The sequence below is a fragment of the Channa argus genome, chromosome 8 (assembly GCF_033026475.1).
Source record: "Channa argus isolate prfri chromosome 8, Channa argus male v1.0, whole genome shotgun sequence".
Taxonomy (NCBI): Eukaryota; Metazoa; Chordata; class Actinopteri; order Anabantiformes; family Channidae; genus Channa; species Channa argus.
The window spans coordinates 16029287-16050174 of record NC_090204.1 but is presented as its reverse complement, the minus strand read 5'-3'; the positions used below and the strand labels follow the sequence as shown (position 1 = coordinate 16050174).

At 38.5% G+C, this 20888-nt stretch overlaps 2 protein-coding genes across 11 annotated transcripts in view; one reads left to right on the top strand and one right to left on the bottom strand.

Moving 5' to 3' along the window:
* Window positions 1-1102: 1102 nt before the first annotated feature.
* LOC137131394 (uncharacterized) lies at window positions 1103-20353 on the bottom strand. 5 transcript variants are annotated; one of them, XM_067512587.1, is made up of 8 exons: window positions 20270-20351; window positions 19414-19672; window positions 12883-12953; window positions 9279-11613; window positions 7721-8056; window positions 7086-7238; window positions 4730-4779; window positions 1103-4626 (listed from the first exon to the last, which is right to left on the bottom strand). In XM_067512587.1, the coding sequence occupies exons 4-8, from the start codon at window positions 9343-9345 to the stop codon at window positions 4474-4476; spliced, it is 759 nt and encodes a 252-aa protein (XP_067368688.1). In that variant the 5' UTR covers window positions 9346-11613; window positions 12883-12953; window positions 19414-19672; window positions 20270-20351; the 3' UTR covers window positions 1103-4473. The 5 variants fall into 5 exon arrangements, with proteins under 5 accessions (XP_067368688.1, XP_067368686.1, XP_067368689.1 ...); XM_067512585.1 differs by lacking the exon at window positions 12883-12953; XM_067512588.1 differs by lacking the exons at window positions 19414-19672; window positions 20270-20351 and adding an exon at window positions 13141-17659.
* The window catches only part of mast3b (microtubule associated serine/threonine kinase 3b), a 32853-nt gene continuing 30348 nt past the window's right edge, over window positions 18384-20888 (top strand). For all 6 annotated transcript variants that reach the window (XM_067512584.1, XM_067512583.1, XM_067512577.1 and 3 more), the window contains exon 1: window positions 18384-18743. In XM_067512584.1, coding sequence (XP_067368685.1) covers window positions 18697-18743 — 47 coding nt within the window. In that variant the 5' untranslated portion in view covers window positions 18384-18696. The remainder of the gene's footprint in view (window positions 18744-20888) is intronic.

The following is a 20888-nucleotide window of genomic DNA, read 5'->3' as shown; positions in this document are numbered from 1 at the left end:
AGCAGGATGTGGTGAGGAAAAAGGCTTATTTGTGTAACTAGACAAGACTTTACAGTAGCACACAATTATAAAATGAAAAAGATTTTGGTGCAAACTCAATGGATGACCTTCCTGAGGCTGGAGCAGATCCTGGCTCAGAGCTCTGCTGGGGGCCCTCTGAGGGCTCCTCGGCAGGAAGTCCAGAGCCCTCTAGTGGTGGGTGGACTTTGGGTGGCAATAAGTGGCTGCAAGATGAGCAGGACTAATCTTTATACATAAAGGGAGATGCATTAAAGAGTAGCGTTTAGTTAAATTTGAATGTTAGATACTTCTATGACAATTTTACCAACTATTCAGTTTGCTATGCTCCCGAAACACACCAGTATTTTGACGTGGTACAGGTTTACTGCATGTCAATTGAATTTGAGAAACATGAACAAATGTATACATATTACCAACTAATATTATAGAGTTAAAAAAATTGTTATACTCCTATAACATCTGAGACCTCAATTAACTGCTGGCTGGCAAGTCCTTTACCAAGTCCTTTATCTTGTATGGGATGTTCAGTTTTAGCATTAAAGGTTTCCGCAATACTAGTTGAAATCTTAATACAAAAGTGTCAGAAGTAATGCAGCTCTACCAATGTAAGCTACTTTGCCACAAGCCACGCTGTGGTATAGCTACAAGACTGCCTTTAGTGGTTTTGGGGGCTCGAAAGTCAGAAATCTATCTTTGCAGTTTTCACATCTGTCAGGTTGTCATCCTGTCTAATGCTGAGCTAGCATCTACATCTGGGACCCTGTGTGCAAAGAAATTAACATCAAGTAGGCCACACACAAAAACAAATGTGCGGTTGTTAGTGCTTGGGCCAGCCCTGCTGAGGCATTACAATTAACTTCTATGTGAGAATGAGCTTGTTTGTTGTAAGTGTGGTGGCTCAGTGCTGCATGCATGATTATATTAGCCGAAGGCGTCGGGGACGAGATAGCAACATTGGCGCCACTTAAACTGGTTAACCCCCTAAGGGTGAACTGAACATTACAATTGTTTCATATTTTGCTAAAATAATGCTTAAATAATGACAGAAAATACGTTAAAGAAGAACAAAAACCGGGGCACATGCCAATGAAGGCAAATGTGGAATCAGCAGCTATTTTATTCAGAACCTGCACTACTGCACGCAAAACAAACAGTATTCTGTTACTTACAGTACATGAGGCTTATACATCCAACACACATAAACAAACACCTTCTTTAGACATGCCAAAAAATTTTGTTTATTTTGACATTTGCTCCCAAAATAATGTGTGCATTTTCATAAAAAGTTAACAAAAACAAATGGCTGCCAGGACACTTGGTAGCTTGATACATTTCAGGTTATGATTGTGGTACTTCATTTTAACAAAGTTTCAGAATAGACAGAAATCTTCAGTCTGTGTTTTTGCGTTTGATTGTGAGAGTCTGCGACCATCAAATGTAAAAACCACTGTCATCATTGAGTGGCTTAGTTGTTTTCCTTACAATCAACAGTTACAATCAACATGCCATCATTAAAACAGTTTAGTTTTTTCTGCCACTCAGATATGTGCTGGTTGTACTTGTCTCCTTGTAACACATAACAACGTCAACACATAACAAGAAATGACGATGAGAACTAAATCAATACTTTTTCTGAAACATCAACTGAAAAATATCAAAGCACCTACAAAAGAGAACTTCAGAAACCATGCAGTGGAAAATGGCAGTGAGATAGTGTCAGATAGATGTGTGTGTAAAACAGGCGTCACAGTGTCAAACTGTCACTAGATGGAAAAATCACGTCTGAGACTTGTGATTATACAGTACAGTGAGGTGGTAATAGATCTTTATCGACAAATAAAATTTCACCGTGTCCCTGTTTCATTTCACGGATGTTTCTCTGTTTTAAATGAAAAAAACATAGGAAAGGTGATGAGTCAAACACAAAACATTGACACTACAGATGCAGATTAGTAAAATTGAAACCAAAGAGAGCAGGTAGGGCTCTTACTCCTCCTCATATTAATAAACTCATAAATGTTACCACAGCTGTGGTGTCCAAATGTAAGAGAGAGGTGGTTAATTTGGTTTTATGTCACTAACTGCCAGTGAGGGTTTAAACACTGAAAAACAAATACAGGTACTTTAGTTTTACTGTTCAACATTTTTTTGTGACCATCATACTTGGTTATGGACCATCACATGGACCATACTTCCTGACTTGTACATGGTATACCTGTATGTATGTGTATATATACGTATGTATGTTATGTATGTATGTATGTATGTGTGTGTGTGTGTGTGTGTGTGTGTATGTGTATATATATATATATATATATATATATATATATATATATAATGTAACAAAAAGTTTGATTCTGTCCATGTTCATCATAATGGACCAACATGGAATTGAATAGTTTCTAGATGAGACAGTGCTGTGAAAAAATATTCAACCTTATCAAAAAACAAAATACAAATGCAGTTTTGAAGGGTAATTGTACTGTATTTAATGAAGCAGAAAGTTTTCCAAATGGATTGCCTCTTTTTTTCACTAGCTAGATCACGCTACTGAAAAACTTTAATTTTACTCCATTTGAGTCATAGTGAGGTTGTCTTACTCCTACCCTTGACACATTGCTCAATATATAAATGGTCAGCACTTATATAGCATTTTCCTAATATATTGGTATATATTGGTATAGCGCTTTACACTGCTTCTCATTCACTCATTCACAGTCATAATCACACACACACACAAACACACACACACATACACACACACACACACAAACACACATGCACAATGATGGGGGAGTGTCTTACTCAAGGACAATTTGACATGTGACAAGAGGAGCCTGGAATGCAACCAACAACCGGTGGATGATTGCTCTGCCTCCTAAGCCACAGTCGCCATGGCAAATTGCCCTAGCCCTAATGTGGCACTACCCCCACCGTGCTCGCTCATAGGTATGGTGAAATTCTTTATGTGGAATTCTGTGTTTGGTTTACACCAGATGTAACGGGACCATTGTCTTCAACTTGGGACTAATCAGTCCAAAATTTCCCAAAAGGTTTAAGAATAATCTATCTGTGTTGTGGAGGAATGAACATCTTCTGAATTTTCCCGTCAAAAGGACAGTATTTCTTTTAAACAGTGGAGTCCAATAAACTGACCTTTCTCGATGTGAGTGTGGCTTCCCTTGGATGTTTTTTGATTTCACTATACTTTTGGACTAAGTTTGGAAGTAGGGCACTTCTGGAAATGTGCATTATTGTACCCTTATTCTTTGCCCATTTGTTTGAGATTATTATTCTGCAGTTCAGGAGCGAACCGTGCCTCAAATGCTCTCTGCCATTCACACCACTTCCTGCCATCAGTTTATCTACCCCCTTTTCTTACTCTTGTTTGTTTGCAATACATCCACCCCAGACACCCCTCGCCCACCAAGCTAAGTTCGACCACAATTGATTTCAATAAAAACCTATCATTTTTATCTTTGATGGCGTGACCTTTGCTTGTGTATGGATAGTGTCTCAGAACTTTGCAAATAGCTCTGTAAACCTGCGCCGACTGATGTGTTTCAGTTTGGTTGTTTTTTTGGATGTAACTAATCGGGTCGATACTCCACCGTCAGCCCTAATTAGTAAATACAATAATCGTTTCAAACTTGTATTGTTTTCCCAGGTTGCTTTTGTTTTAAGTTAGATAGATTTTAAATTAATGTACACTTCATTAGGTACACATTACAGTCTAATGTAACAATTTATTACAGGAACTCTGCCATGAATTCTAATTTTACAAAGTTATAATTTTCCAGTTTTAAGGTTGAAACTGTCAGAAAGTTGATCATTCTACTATGTGTTTAATTTTCTGATCAAAGTGGGTGGTGGAGTCTTAATAGAGTACATTTTATTACTGGGTCTAATGTTTTGGATCACTTCATTCATTTTAAATAGGGTTGGCAGAACATTACAACCACCTCTTATTATAATGCACTCTAGTACAACTCCTGGCTTTGATCTTTTACTGGTATTTGTTCAAATTAACAAAAATAATAAACCACAAATCACCACATAACCGTTTAAGGGTTCAATGGCCAGATCCACCTGCATGGGAAGAGCGAATCATGCCAAACTAAATGAAAAAGCTGGTTTGTGCTACTGTAACATTATACTGCCTTGTGGTCTACCACAGCAGCTGTCAACATTTCAATCTCACGACCACCATGAACTACTGAAACCTACATACTTACGACCCGTGCAGAACAGTGACTATGACTATGTCTTTTCCCCCCTCAGATCGTTCTTTGCAATTTATGGCAGAGGTAAAGAGGCTCGGATGGCTCATGACTGTATTATGAAAACAGCATTTACCACACTTTTGAAAAATATAGTTTTAGGTTATATACACAATATATAAGTCATCTTGCAAACCTGTACACAAACCAATAAAGACCAGCGGCCTTACAATCAACTGTGCACCAGATTTTCTGAGAGATAGCTGACAGCAGCATACTCTGTGTCGTTTTGATTAATCTCCAAAACTGTTGAAGGTCTTTTTGGGAAGTCCAGTACACTGTAGATCAGCGAGGGTGGAGGTACACTGTTGCACTCAACTGTTTCCTGCAATGACAATTAGCGACACTGAAGACTTCCTGCTGATGTTTTAAATATTTACTTTGTACTGTAGATCTTTACAGGTGAGAGAAGATGAGCACACTCTTACCTGTATCGTCGGATTAGAGTTTTGTCGTGGTGATGATTGTTGTTGTTCGTCTGTGTGAGAAACAAGTGAATAATGAAGTCAGTCACTTAGGAAATTAACTTTAGCACATGACATGTGGATTTGAATTCATCAATGACCAAGTATCATTGAAGCCCTCCAAGTATCAACGATAATTGAGACTCAGATGATACTACAGATAAAACTCTCCCAGCTTCACAATCATTGGAAAAGACTGAGAACTAAACTGAAAATATCTGGTTCTTTGATTTAAAAAAAAGGTTGAAGGAACAAACCTGTGTATGTGAGTATCAAGGTGCATTACAGAAAGAAACATCCAATCACTGAACCTCTAACAGCTGGCGAAAGCAAAAGACAACCTGCAGCTTAACTTAGTTCACTTCGAAATCCTGCATTGCAGGATTGACTAAAATGTTGATTTTTATTCACATTTCTGCACCATATAACTTTTTCTATATAAATCTATACTACTTTCTTGGCATTTTTTTTGCTTTACCAGTGCAGTTTTCTGAAATTAAAATGAAATAAATGACAAAAACCCAAAACCTGAACATAATCTACAGATTTAATCAGTTCACATTATTTATCGTGGCATAAGCAGCAAAGTTGCTTTTGCTCTGAATACAATTACAACTTGGGGGTTCAGTGTCCCAGGGACACTTTGACTAGTAGCCAGGAGGAATGGGTGGCATGGCAAGGGTGGCATGTTTCTTTATTTCAAAACATGTGGTGAAAATCATTTGTTTTTGGACACCAACTGAGGTCTACGGCACAGAGGAACTGATGTTGTAACTGACAGAAACTATTTGTAAGTAAAGGTGTGTTGGTTTTACCGGTTGTATGGGGATTACTGATAACACGATTAGAAGATGACTGAAGTTAAACACATTTGTGTGGGAAAAACGCTGGTGAACTAATGCCGCCTGCAACTGTACAACTCTGGACACTCTGCCCAGCAGTATTGGGTGAACAGATAAACTGTAGCTCATCCAGCAACTTCACATTCACAGTTACACAAACAAAATACAAGGTAGCCTAGTGCATTAGTGAGCCTTTGGACAAAGCACAGCCTCCTGCTACCAGTCTTTATGCAAAGCTATACTAACCCTTTCTTGACTCCACATTTCCAGAACACGTCTGCATGTGCATATAAGCTACCTGTAATACAGGTATATTACATACATTGGGTGCCCCGATTTAATGAGCAAGTATTATGAATTTTCCCTGTTAAATCATAATCAGAAAAGATTGAGAATTGCGCAAAAAATATTTTCTTTGATGTTCTTTGATGAAAAGCTAATCCACATATGAGGGAATAGTACTCATCTTGTTGTAAATGTAAACATTTGGTGTATTAATGTATATTATTAGTCCTTGTTTTAAATGATTACCAGTAATAACCATTTACAAAAATACAATACAATAAACAGCAACAATACATTTTTGGGGTCATTTGGACAGAGGCTTATCAAATTATGTATATGTAAATTAATATATACACACACAGCTACACCACTTAGAACAACAATTATTCTAAATCACATGGATATGCAACTAGATTAGGGGTAAAGTGTAGGAAAGTACATACAATCTTCAGCCCCTGTCAGTTTGCTGTCTATGGACAACGGTTGGACCAGGTTAACATGAAATGATACTGTAGCGCACAGTCAGCAAAAGCCTGCATTTGTGTACACATACGGGAAATCATGAAATGTGGTTTCTGTGGTCATAGGGGCTGACAAAATATTTCAAAGCAGCAATGTTCCCACTCAAAGTAGGCCAGAGGGGTTATCTCTGAAGTGAAAGCACACACAATAGTGAACAAATAATGCAAGCAATTATTTCCACTCATCCACCAGTGATAGTAGGCACAACTGCAGACTCTGAGGGAGGACTTCTTTTCAAAAGCTGTGAATCATCACTTGTATAAAAAGGATGTGAAACTGCAATCTGGTTTGCATTTTTGAGCATCTAACCACACAACTGCACATTTTTTCCACAGAGTGATAATAATCCTCTGCATGCCTACTTTGTTCACTTAGGCTACGTACAAAAGTCTGCTCACTGTAGCCTTAAATAGCTATACCTGGCTTTGAAAGAGTCCCAGTAGCAACAAACATCCTACTTTGATTTTCAATTTCCTGGAACATCAAGTTAAACTACAAAATGTACTGAGAAAGCAGCAGACACTTTACAATTTACAAGCAACCAATGGCTAATGTAGTACAAGTCAATCTCAAGAGTCAAATTTTGACAAAAGGTAAAACCTAATAGCCCTGAGAACCCTTAGCTATCATTATGCATGATAGCCAACATTTTGCACAGGAAGATTTCCTACCTTTGGTTCTCAAGAGACACCAGATCAACCAAGGAAGTAGTGCAGCCAGCAGCACTACAGGTGAAACCACAAGGACAGTGACGATGTGGAAGGAATAGGAACTGGAACTTCCATTGTTTTCGGCAATTGTGTCGTTAGTCAGCATTGGAGGAACTGTAGGAGTTAAAAAGGAAAATCTGAAAACACTCACATCTATGCAGTAAGATGATCATTTTTCAGTGTCTACAGAAAGTTGTGTGAAGGCAATAATTAATCACAAGGACCAGAATTACATCCAAGCCTAATGAAAAACATTTGGTGTAATTACAGTGTCTATTCAGCTAATATTTTAATAGGAAGACACAAACATTTAACCGGCAGTTAAAGAAATTAGTTGTTAAAGGCCCGTTTTCTGTTTACATTGCACGTAAAGGTGGTGGACCATGGGTTAATGGAAAAACTGAAATAAACAAAATAAAATAAATAAAGAGAGTTGAATAATATCATTTAAAATACATTTTATGTTTATGTATCTAAACACAGAATAAGGTTATTCTTCTAATGCTACACTGTGAAGACTTAAGAGAAGAGATAAATTTCGCTTCATTAATTCTAAATTCTTGGTTGTAGCCAATGATTATACAATGTGGCCTTACCTGTGGTGCTTGTCTTCTCCTCTCGGACATATAGCCGCACCTTGTTACTTTCTTTAGGGGGGGTTGAGCCAAACAAACTGGCCCAATAGGTTTCACTATCATTTTGTTTAAGATTTGCAATGTGGTACGACACAGAACCATTTTTAGGGTCAATTTCAAACGAACCTTTTCCTGAGCAAATTTTGCACTCAGCAATCTTTTTATGTCCGTGTGTATAAACAGCAATGTAACTGTTAGGACGAACGACAGCGTTTATAAAGGTAAATATAAGGGTAATGTTGCTGCCGAGGATCCCGGTGATGTCCCTGGTCCCTGTGACCTCTGCTTTGCTGGGACCTGCATCAACACACAACATTAGATGTATAAGTGGGAGGATTACTTTCCCCAGTAAAAACAAAGTGCAGCTCTGGGCATAAAACCAAGCTAAGCAAGAGTAAATACTACTATTCTTCGCAGCGATTTCTACTTTAAAGATATGACTTTTTATAAAGAACATGGTAATTCAATCTGTTATCCTGTGAATCAAAAGAAGCTAAAGACTTAAAGCTTTGCTAATCTCTTGCTAAAGCTAATGTATTTTTAGCTTAGCACCGTGTCAGTTTCCGCTATCTCAGGTTATTCAATGTGATTAAATTATCTTTGAATTACATCTTCAATGAAAGAATAAAAAATAAATCTAATCACATATTAACAATAAACACTATGCATATTTGGCTATATCATGATACATACTGAATTCAGCTAATAGTATCCAAGATGTACTGATACAGTAGCCAGCAAATACATAATGTATGCAATGTATTGAAATAAAGTGTCAAAAACCGACAGCATGCATTTTGCATTCCCTGCATCCTACCAAGAGCATTTGACAGAAAAGTGCATTATTGCATTAATATGTATTATGAAGGCCTAGATTATCTGGGGGGCTAAAATGAAAGCGTCAGCTTTTCGGTTGGACAATTTACTGTCCAACCTAAAACCTTTAAATCTTCATTCCTAACTTGTAAAAATATGGCTTGGGTTATTAGCATGTTGTGTTAAACTAGCGTGTTCACAATGTGTTTGTCTTTCATTATAGAATAGCCTACGTTTTTTGATTCTTGTTTTAATACATGCAAATGTCTTAGTGAGCTTTAACTGAAATACTGTATTATATAACATTTTACAAGGTTAAAATGGAATGTTCAAGGTCTTGATTTTTTCAAACACAAGCTGGAACTAGGAAGATATAGGGCAATACATATTACTATATGTGACACTTATCATTTGTCCATTGCAGGCCTCTAACAAAAGACACCAATATCAAAATAATAGCGCAGATAGCCCTGATGGAGGCTAAAACTGTGTCTAATACACGTAACACTTTAATTACAGTATAACGAAGCGATCGACGTATCATTTGCAAAATAATACCATGAAGCAGGCAATAAGAAGTAAAAAGCACGAAAGAGAAAGACAAAAAATGTGCAAAAACAATTAACTTTTAGCAGATGAAACCTCACAAAACCCACTCAGTTGTCAGTAGCATAAAATATCAGTCACGAAGAAAACAGCTTACCGTTGAATGCCATGTGAGCTGTGGCGATCAAAACTAACCCCAGAGGCTTGAATACGATGTCAACCATGATAAAAGAAATGTGTCCTTTGCAGGCCCGGTGAGATGGCCCTTAAATCTTTGATTCTACTGATTTTAATGAGCCAGCTTTGCGTGTTAAATCCTTCAGCTTTATTGTTTCAATTCGTTTTTGTGCCTGCCAGGAGGAAACTAGACAGGAACTGGCAGAAACTCTGATATACTAACAGCATCACATGACTTCAAAGAGTTTCATGGACATGTGGTTTAAACTGTGAGGAGCTCATCTTAAGAGGTTGTCACTCACATGAGATCTGTAAATTCAGGAAGAGCAAATTGTTTCCTCCACGTAGTAGAGGAGAATATACAGACATTCTTACTCAAAGAAAACACTCTCTAAGTTCATCATAGGAATAGAAACTCAGGACTGAATCTTTACTAGAACAGTGTATCTTTGTTGGATGTACAAGTTGGTGCCATTAAACTGTTCTTTAATTTGGCTGCACCTGTTTTTCTTAAAAGTTTAGTTAAGTTTAGAAAAACCCCATATTGTTCCTGTTTTTAGACTCGGTTCAGTTCTGTCAGCAGCTGTTCTGAGATAACAATCTGAATGTTTTGTTATGAGCAAATTTATAATAGTGTTGTTCAAATCAAGTGATTTCACATTTGTCATTAATGAAAGTACTTCAAAACATATTTTTGAAAACTTGAAAAACAGCAACTGGTCTTTGGTGCAACATGTTTTATGTTATTTAATTCGCATACGTCACAGGTGGTCTAAAAAAAAAAAAAACCCCAAGAAGACGCAACAATATCACGGTTGAAAAATAACAAATAGAGACCAAAATGACTATAGGCATTGAAAAATTACCAAAAAGAGCCACAACATGATCTTAAACTGTAAAAAAAGATGACTAAATGAAGATGCAAAACAAAACCATAGGGACAAAACATGACTACAAATGTACTAAAAACAACGTGTCAGCCTCATTTGTGGAGGAGGATTAATCATTTTTAGATGCCAGGTGTCAAACACCAACATAGTTTAAGATTTAGTGGTTTGTTTGCATTTCTGCCATTACAGACAGCGCAGTGTACAGTTGTTCAGGGTTGATCCTACATGAAAACACTACACACACATTAGCACACAGGTCTGAACAGACCTGTAGCAATACATTATTTACTGTGTAACATTTGAATTTACAATAAATGAACCACAACTGACTTTTGTGGCCTATTTAGACAGTAATAGAAAGTTCAGTACCACTGAATGAGTGCAATCAATATTTCAGAAAATAATATGTTTCAATGGCACATGGGCACATGCAGACCTTTTGCTGGAAGTTTCTTACAGCTTATAAATAGATTCTGAGGTACAAAAAGAAAAAAATAAAGGTTTATGAAGTGAAACACATACCTATGTCTCAGCTTAAACATAGGAAATACCTTAGAATTCATTAATTAGGGCAAATCATGCTTGTGTTTTTTAATATCAGAATGCATGCTATGCAAAATATGTACAGCTTGGCAGGTCTGGTAATATTTCCATTCAGATATGACTGCTATACTGGATTTATTAGTAAAAATCAGACTCTGAACACACACTCTGTGTGTGTTCAGAGTCAAACACATACACCACACAAACTAACACTTTAACCACAGCTGAGGAAGTTGGGGGGTTTGAAGTAACAATTTCATGAATTAGGACAAAATAGTGTCAGTGTGTGGTATGGGTTGGGGATGTTGGTTGGACATTTGGTTTCAGTGGTTAATGGAGCTGGTCATTACCTTGCAGCGTCAGGTCTCAGTCATCCTACAGATTCACTACTGTGCAGTAAGCTCAGTGTGAATTTGCACAGAAGAAGACGCTGTTGCCCAAACCACAAAATGATGATTCAGATGACTCAGCTGTGGGGGGCACAAAATTTTCTGTAAAGTAAAGCACCATCTGTCAGTCACAGATGGAAGACCATGTTTTGAAAAGTAGCCCACGACTTCTATACCATAAAATGCTGAGCTAAAACTGATTTGTTTACTGTTTGTAAGAGTCCCAGGTCGTCTGCTCTCCTTTCCTCTCAGGCAAGAGTGTCGGCTGTCATTTTCACAGTATGTTCTAGCGCCACTTGTTGGTCCAAGTGAGGCAGACATGACCTGACATAGTAGTTGATCTTCATCTAGGCTAATTCTTTAATGGCAGCCTGTCTCAGCTTCAGCTATGGTCATGGTGAGGTGATGATGATCTTTAGCAGAGCCTGTAATGATCAAACCTGTCTTGCAGCAGGGTGTCAAGGTGGTCTGTGATGGAGAAGTGTTCCATGACCTATAGCATAAAAGGGTCAAAGAAGTCAAAAACCATATACACATGGCACATACACATCTGTTTCACCTGCATTACAAAGTAATTCAATGGGTAACAAAGTATTTTAAGTTTTTTCAAATTAATTTACAATTTTGATAAACCTGACTCATTAACTTCCGATATCATTTAATGATTTGCTTTACTCCAAATCAATTTATCTACAAGTTAACTTAAAATTGCCCATTTTCCCAAATTAATTATTTGCTTTACCCAAAATGTATGTACTGCTTGTTCATAACTGGAATGTTTAGCTTGAAAACCCTAATTATATAATTTTCCTTAGGAATAAATATTTTGGTTACCTAAACCTAAGAAAAGAAAAGTTGGAACAGCTTAATTATATTACTTCAAAGAGTAACAAACAATTTAATCAATTATTTTCAAATTAGATTTACATTTTTTCTGAAACACATTCAACCTCAATAAAATCTTAAGAGACTATGAAACAGTTAATTGAGAAGTCACCAGCCAAAAACTTTAGCACAGCATTGATGTAGATTTCATACTGTACTTTAAGAAACTGTGTCTCTTGGTTCAGTTTAAAGAATAAGGGATCCAGGAAAAGTATCCTCTTTAATATTCTACATACACAATATTGGTCCGACTCCAACAAATCCTTCCATCCACAGAAAAGTGCTACCAAAACCAGATTTGTAGCCATGCCGTTTCTGAATTTTGTCTTGTGCTGTTCAGATGTTCCATGATTTTCTATGGCATTTCAAAAGTGAAACAAAATATGTTTTTTGATAATACCCACACAATTTGATATGTCACACCTACAGCACATCCCACCATGGTCGTACAGCTCTCATACATGTCCTGCACCACTCTAACCTACTTCTCTGCCGCTCCAGACCTCCACAGCTCCCCTCTTTGGTAAACAAACTAGTCAAAAACTCTACTGCCACCTGCCCTAGACACTTCCATACCTCCACATGTATGTCATCAGGACCAACTGCCTTTCCACTCTTCATCCTTTTCAACTCACTTCATTTTAACTAATCTTTGCTCATTTCTGCTGAACTTCACCTGCTCCCTCTATAAATTGCACAGCAGCCAACAGTTAAAAACAACACAGCTCTCTAGTACGCAATTAGGTGTACGGCTTTTAAACTGGGGGATTCCCTCTCTTATCCACACAAGCACTGTTTTTAAATAAATCTTCTAAAACTTTATAATTAGCTGCTTTTCTCTCACAGTCTGCGCTCCCTCTCTCCATTCATTGTTTACCTCAGTCCACCACCGGTGTGCTCATTGAGCCAGGGAGGAGAACCTTTCTCTCCACATTTCTGCGATCTCCACTGCAGAAGAAAATGGCAGATGAGAGGCAGTAGAAAACGTTTGAAATGACAAAGACGTCATGACACCTGTTATGGAAAAATCAATTGAAGCACTTCCACTGAAATGGTAATGTCAGGTTAATGGAACAAATGGGGGTTTTGAGTTGATAGAAACCACAAAACTGCACAATAGTCACTAAAGCCTCACCTAAGTTAGACCAACAGTTGCTCAAATACAATTTTTAGAGTGCAGCTCTCTGCCCCTGGGCTGAATGCATGTAGCTCAAATTATCAGCCAATCAACAGGGATGGGCCATAATACTTATCTCCTCTGAACACTCAAGATGAAGTTTTCCCCCATTTTCTCGTACGTTAGGTGTATTATCATTAAGCTGTAAATGATTTCCACATGGTTCTGATGTAATACCCATACTTTGCTTCTTTTTTACCAAGTGATCACTGTGTTTTTATATATTACAGACCATTCTGGGAATTCTTGCCTTTTCGTTTGATACATACAGTAAGTTGGCATGAGCCATTTACATCTAAAACTATCATTACATTCTACAAGGTATCAAATTTAAGGCAATAGTGTGAGGACTAAACTTGGCTTAAACTATTTAAATGGACCTCAAAATAAATTTTATTTGCGTATTTGCTATGATGTATTACTACAGAGGACCACATGAATGTATCATGGGCCAGTGTGTTAAATCAGAGTGGCTATGAACAAAAAGAGCTGCTCCTGCCTGCTATGTGATTATTCAACTTTCATCATTGTATTTTTCCGCCATCTTGTGGACTGAATTATACTAAATGATGTAAATAACTTGCAAAGCCTCAGACAGGTGATCTTTTACTCAGACACACACACACACACACACACACACCTCCCTTTTTTCTCCCTCACATTCACAGAGTCATGCAGAAACACACGCTAATGCAACTATACATGCTCTCACTGTTTTGCCACTCACTTCCCCAGTGATGTTATTTAATTTCCTGCATCACAGCTCATGAAATTATTTCCTTTGAACATCTATCATCCTGTTATACACGGTTTTTACTTCTATACAGCAACAACAAGACAACCTTTTTTGTATACCTTGAATTGTATTACAGTGGAAAGTGTTTTTTCCTTTGCAATTTACAATTTGGTCATAGAGTCAGGTTTTTATCTTGTTATTTTATCCTGATGCAGCATCCATCTGTTTTAATAACCTGCATCATAGAAATGTGCTTGCTGCAAATACATAACACAATATGTTACAGATGTTTTTTTAATGAGAGCCGATGAAGAAATCAAGCTTCAGGACGTGTGCATAGCTTTGAAGTAATTGGGGGAAAGCACATGTAATTGACTGTGTGTATTTGTCATTGTTGATACATTTACTTGGCCGTGCTTTTCAAATTGGATTCTCAGTCATATGGCCGTGAAGACACAGATTAACCTGTCAGTGGATGAGATAAACCAACGAGTGTAAACAACATGTCTTCAGAGGCTGGTGACAATTAATGGAAAATACATTGGGCATGCTGTTGGATTGCCTTGTGTATCTATTTTGAGTATGTTCAATAGGATTTGAAAAGTACACTTGGACCTGATATTTGATTTGCATAAACTGCATATGATTAGCTTTAATTAACTGATGCATCCATGACTTAAAAACTGTTGTTTCCTCTCCTGTCATGCAGCAACAATGTGTCACCTCACACTCCACAGGTTTTGGTGTAGTGATTCCTGCTTGTTTTCACTATCTGGGTGAGACTTTGGATGTCTGTGAGCTGAAATCTGCAGGCTGTAATGTTTCAGAAATCTCTCTTTGGAAAGTCTCTTTGGAAAGATGAGCTAACAAGCCTTTACAGAAACATCGTTTAGCCCTTTTTAGGATGATGTAACATCCATATTATGTCTCCACACAGGTCAATAGGTTTTTCTATTATACCTGATTATAACCATGTACTCCATATATTATCATATAGGTTGTACTATGTGCAATATACGATGACACTGTTTGTTCTTTATGTTTTACATAAAGGACAGAAGAAAAAACAAAGCATGATGTAATGTTAAAGCAGTGCAGTTCACTGTTGATGGATTAAAACAGTCTGAATTCTGTGTTGGCTCCCATTTGAAATGGCACTTAGCTAAGCTTCATCGCACACAGCAGAGATGGGAGAAAGCACATAGTCTGATGGAAGGGAGAGCAGGAAAGCCCTTATTGCTATGGTAACTGAGAAACCCACTCTCCTACTAAATGCTGTTCAAACAAAACAATTACCAAGCAATAGGGAACGGGAACCCCCACCACTACCACTATACAGTCCTCATGAAATTCAACAGGTATGTTCACCATCAAAGGCAATAAATTTATTTCTTTTTTATTTAAGCATATTATGATGCTTGAGAACTTCATTTTATGTTGGTCACACAATAAACTATTGATCAGTATTTTATGTCATCAGCTGATTTAACTGCATACTGGACCAATTTACTTTGTTTCAATTTTCAAGATTGAAATACCAGACGGCCCCAAAAGGACTAAATGATGTTGTGTCTGTGCCACAAAAAGAGTCCCAACAATAATATGGTTGCACCTTACAGCAAATTTCACCCCCTACTGTTTTTTATTCATGCACTATATTGCAAATAGACATGGGATAACAATAACACCAACAAATGACAATCTAATAGAAAAGCTAGTAGGCTTGTGACAGAGGTGAAAAGGCGCTGAGAGCTGAACATGCTGCTACTTAAAAGTAAAAAAACACATGCAAATAGACAATACACGAGCAAATTAAGAAAAGATCTTCACTGATTTGGCAACACAGTCACAGAATTCGGAACAAATCTGCAAAAAGAGAAAACAAGACCAGACATACAGGACCATGCTGGTTAGAACAGCTGTGCTAAATTACTGGCCAATTTTGAATTGATAAAGGAAAATCGTTTTCACGTTTTAAAAGTCTTAAGCATTAAGTTCTTCCTATACTGTCTAACACCTATTAACAAAAGAAAAAAGGCTAAAAGGCCTCAAAACACGTTCTGTATCACACTTTAAGTTTCCCTTAACTGACCTCACTCTGCCCTTAATTTGCACATGTTTTCTTAAGTTGCAGTTTATCGAGCTCTCAGTGCCACTGTACAGTGGGAAGCCGCGATACTGAGGTTAAAATAGGTTTTGTTTTGTATTGTAGCCTTTTGTTAAGCATCGTTAGTTTTTTTTGTTTGTTTTTTTCAGATTATAAAAAAATAGGAAATGTAGTTCAACAATCATGCTGCTTTTACAGTAGAGGTTTCACAAATCTGACACTGTTTTAAAGAGTCTTTACCTCAAACAAGCTGATACACAAGATCGTACTGGAGGACGACAAGCCTGACTCAGTGTGTGTGTGTGTTTGGTTGGTTGATTGGGTCAAGCTCATGTCCTAGCAACCAGGAAAACCAGCACCAGCTCCCTAGCAACCAGGAAGACACTGGTGTCATTGCTGTCCCTGGTTGCCGTTGGAGATGCAGACATTCTGTATAAAAATCAAGCTGAGGCGCAAATAGTGACAACACACACAAACACACACATCGACATGCATAGATTGGACTATGGAAGCAGATCAATGACAAAAGGTGACAGTGTCCTAACAACACTTTTAACATTACTCAATCTGTCAGAGCAGAATTTATTTCCTATTCATCTTCATCTGTCTGCTAATTTTCCAGTTTAAAACATTTATCATTAGAAATATAAGTTAGTGTAACTAACAAGGCAAAGCTGTTGTCATATAAATTATTTTGAGGATGAAAGGCTTACACTAAATAGAGACTTATCATTTAACTGAATGTGTTAGCATCTTAGTAGCTAAGATAATAGAGAATCCAAATACATCCACACATAATAACCAGGCAATGTAACCTAATGAGATGGTTGTGGTGATGTCTTTTGTTGGTAAATTATTAACATCTCTATGATCACAATTGTGTGGTGTGGACATTTTAGTTGGTTAATCTTGTATTCAGTTTCATGTACGCATCCCTGGGATGGACACCTGAAAGCTACAGTATGTAACTTTTTTTATGGAAATATAATTTATTGGGGAGAGGTGCTGTCAGGCCTCTCATGGCACAGTCATGAACAACACACGCAGCAGTGCAGAAATGTTCGTTTTTTCTAAAATTAGTTCTGCTTGATTAGTACGTTGTGTAGCATTCTTTAGTGAAATTTCACAACTACCTGTGCAGAGGGCGTTGAAGTGTAAAGAGCAAAGCAAAGCTGTTTCAGAGCTGCAAGAAAGAGGCCGGGCAGAGCAGAGAGGACTGATTACGAACGTCTAAATGCAGCTGCACACTTCAGCTTAAAGATGGCTGACACAAAGAAATTGTTGTTATTGTGATAATACTTTCTTTTTTGGCTAAAATATTGCTGGACAGACCACGTGAGGGTCCTTATAACTTATTAACCCTACCTGTGGGCAAACATTGTTTGTGGTCCAGCTTTTAGTGTGGAAAGGGGAGGGAGGGGTCTTAGAGGCCCAGGGAGGGCGTGAGAATCAGTACTGATGGTTCAAATATAGTTACGTAATTGTTCTTGGACGCTCAAATAATCTGTTATACTCGGCTTTGTCAAGTTTTATCTTAAAACCTGTTCTTAGTAGAGTTTGAAATTGTGTACTCTCAAACTTTTTGTCGTTGATATGGCTCCATATTGGATGCTCACAAATTGACTTTCAAGTGCGCAGTTATTGGATGTTTTCACACACACACACTGGCACACCCACATGCAGGATAAGTGCGCGAGAATTGACTTTCAAGCACGCACTTGAAAACATACTCACACACACACACTCCTACACAGGCTTTAGTAAATCCACTTCAAAACATGCCGGTAAAAACGTGCAAAGACCAAACATCTGCACGTGCGCGCACGGACCCCATCACAGCCTAGAGATGGGATTTTAAGTTACATACGTCCTGCCCCCGTGAGGAAAACGAACTGCTCGTGCGCAGTATGCGTGCCTCTCTCTCTCTCTCTCTCACATACACACACGCTTGCACGGTGCGCGGCAGAGAGTGAGAAACGCACCCAGTGCGGCGGCAGCTGTCACGGTTTCCAGAGGAGGTATTCCCCAGCCTCATCACGACCTGCTGCTTCGTTTTGTTTCAGTGCGCGGAGACAAAGCAAACACGCTGGTGAAAACGGTTATGTGTGGCATTCTGCTGGGCTACAAAAGGGGGGCTGCGTGTCAGAAACATGTATGATTACATGCCTGAATAAGTGTTAAACCCTACGGATCCAGAAAACCTAGTTGTCTTCTGTTTTTTCTGTGTGCAAATCATTGTGAATCACATCTCAGCCCCAGCACCAACTTCCCCTGCGTGCTCGCCCAGCCTCGCTTCGATTGACCGTCACCCACCACCGAAATCGATTTAGCCACCCCTCGCTCCAACAGACCCCCCCGTTTCCTCCCTCCCTTTCCACCAGTCACATGGAGGTTAGCGGTGACCCGTCGCTGCCTCTGTTTAGTGGCAGTCGCTCCGTGATGCGCCTTGGAGACGGGCAAGAAGCAAAACGCACAAAGCTGTCGGAGCGCCCTGTTCGTTTTTCCATGTAACTGCGTTCCGGATTCCACTTGAGCCGCTGGTTATACGATACTCTGTTAAACGGGTTATTTTTAGTCAGCCACCGCAGCGATGAGTGGCTGGAAACCGGCTGTGAGACCGAGCCGTGCTGCGCTGTAAGGAAAGTCCAGTTCGGTTCAGTTTTCAGCAAGAATGAAGTCAAGGCGAGATAAACTGAAGATCCCGTCTCTGACTCTGGAGTAAGTTCTGCTTCTTCTATTTCTGCTTCTGGTGCAGGTGTGAAATCAGAGGCTGCCACCTAAATCTGTTGTGCTATTAAGTTGTATTAAGAATGAAGTAATAGTGTCTTTGTGGCAGTTTTGTGTTGATGGAGTCCAGTGTCAACACGTAGTTACAGCAATTGTCTACTTCATCTGAAGCTGTGAGACCAAAACACTCAGCTAAGACTGGTGGAAATGTAAATAATCCCAGGTGTTTTCCCAGGTAAATGTCATTTCCTGCTGGCGTCATTATCTAGTTTAACAGCGTCTGTATTCTAAAAAGGGAACAAGACAAGTTACAGGTGTCTCATCAGTAGCCAGGACGATTTAAACGGATTTACTCCGCTTTATTGGAGGAGTTCGACTTATTTTGTCTAAAGTTTTAAGCGGTTCATTCGTTCAGTCCCTGTGACAGATCTTTTACTTCAACCAGTCCAAATGTTTCACTGAGTTTCAGAGGTACAGCTCATGCCTTAGTGTCATGTCTGTCCTCATGATGTGACTCTTCTGTCTAATTGTCTCTTCTAACTTCACACAAAGTCTCCACAGCCCCTGCATGAATCACATGCCCCCCCATCAACAGCACAGTTAAAGACCAAGTGGCTTTTTGTCTTTACGAAGACAAAGATATTTCTTTATTACTGCTAACCTGTGATTCCTGTCTTCATCAAAGGACACGGCTGCAGTCTTATATCCGCCTACTCTTCCTCCAGAGTGAACGTAGCTTTTTTTCTTGGGGAGGAGGAGGGGGGTACCTGCTACCCACTAGATGCTGATCCATAAGGCGTAGGAGCTCCCTGCTCACATCCCCATTCTCTGATCATCCATCTGCCTCCACTGTGGATCATCTCTGCAGAGCATGCGCTGTTTTCGTGTCATTTTCATTTTTAGATACTTAGTTGCTGCTCCTGCACAGATACAAAGAGGAGGTTTCAGACAGGGAGGGGTTTGAGGCTGTTACTGATAGCTGTTGATGCGTGCTTCAGTCCAGACACACATTTTTAATGATCAAACCTGTGACATTTAGGGTTCACGATTAGCTCTTAATAAAGATGGCATAACACTTTGGGCCATATTCAAACTTAATGGCTGCACTAAAGTGTTCAGGTACACATTTTTCTAGAAATAAACTTTTTGTAATATATTAAATATAAGAGAGGTTTTATAAAGAAGTGTTTATACTTATTTTATGGACTGTATTACAATATTCTGCCTGTGAAGGAAAATAAGATAAATAGTATTACTTAAGTATCTTGGAATAAGGCAATAATTCTTAATTAGATTATAAATTGACATGATTACTATTATTGTTTTAAAAACAGTCTTTCATTCATCGTACTGTTGAACTTGGTACTGCACTAAATGTAAGAGTCCACCTTAATGACCTGAACATCTTAGAAAATCACAAATGCAGATTTTTTACTCAGTTTCCGCTGTGCACAGAAGTGCCTATGAAATGGCAACAAAAAGTAAATGCAAAATGTAAATGAAGGACAATTACTCACTTAAGCACCATTGGCTGCTTTGCGTTAGGGGTCTGAAGGAGAAAACGTGTTGAAAGGAAATAGAGTGTAATGAGTTATATGTTGTGTAATTATGAGCTGACACTACAGAATGGGGAGTCTTTGTGCAAGGAGTTGTTTTTCCAGCCATCCTCCCTGCATTACTATGACAACACATTCATTAGTGCTATGGTAGCCAGTGCTGTGTTTAGCACTGAAGCACTGAGACAATAGCAGCACTGTAGAGCACACAAGGCAAACCTTATATCAGTGCAGGAAAATCAATAGAAAACAGCTTTCTGTGCTGGGTCAGCATCAGTGATACAGACCTTAGGATGGCTGAGCATGCATAATTTGAAAAGGTGGACAATATTTAATTTAAAAAGTGCACTTTCCCAGATTTTGTGTTTCATGATTGTGGGTTGATTTTTAAAAACTGGACAATGTTAATTTACATCTGGATTCAAGCTTATAGCAGCGTACATATGTTGATCCTCCCTAACAGTGTGACAGGTTGCAGCCATTATAAGATGTTCACTAAACGTGTGCTGGATGATGAAAATTCCTGCCTGGTGTGTTGACACCCAGCTGCTGACTTCCTGTGGTGTAAGAGCTTGAGAGA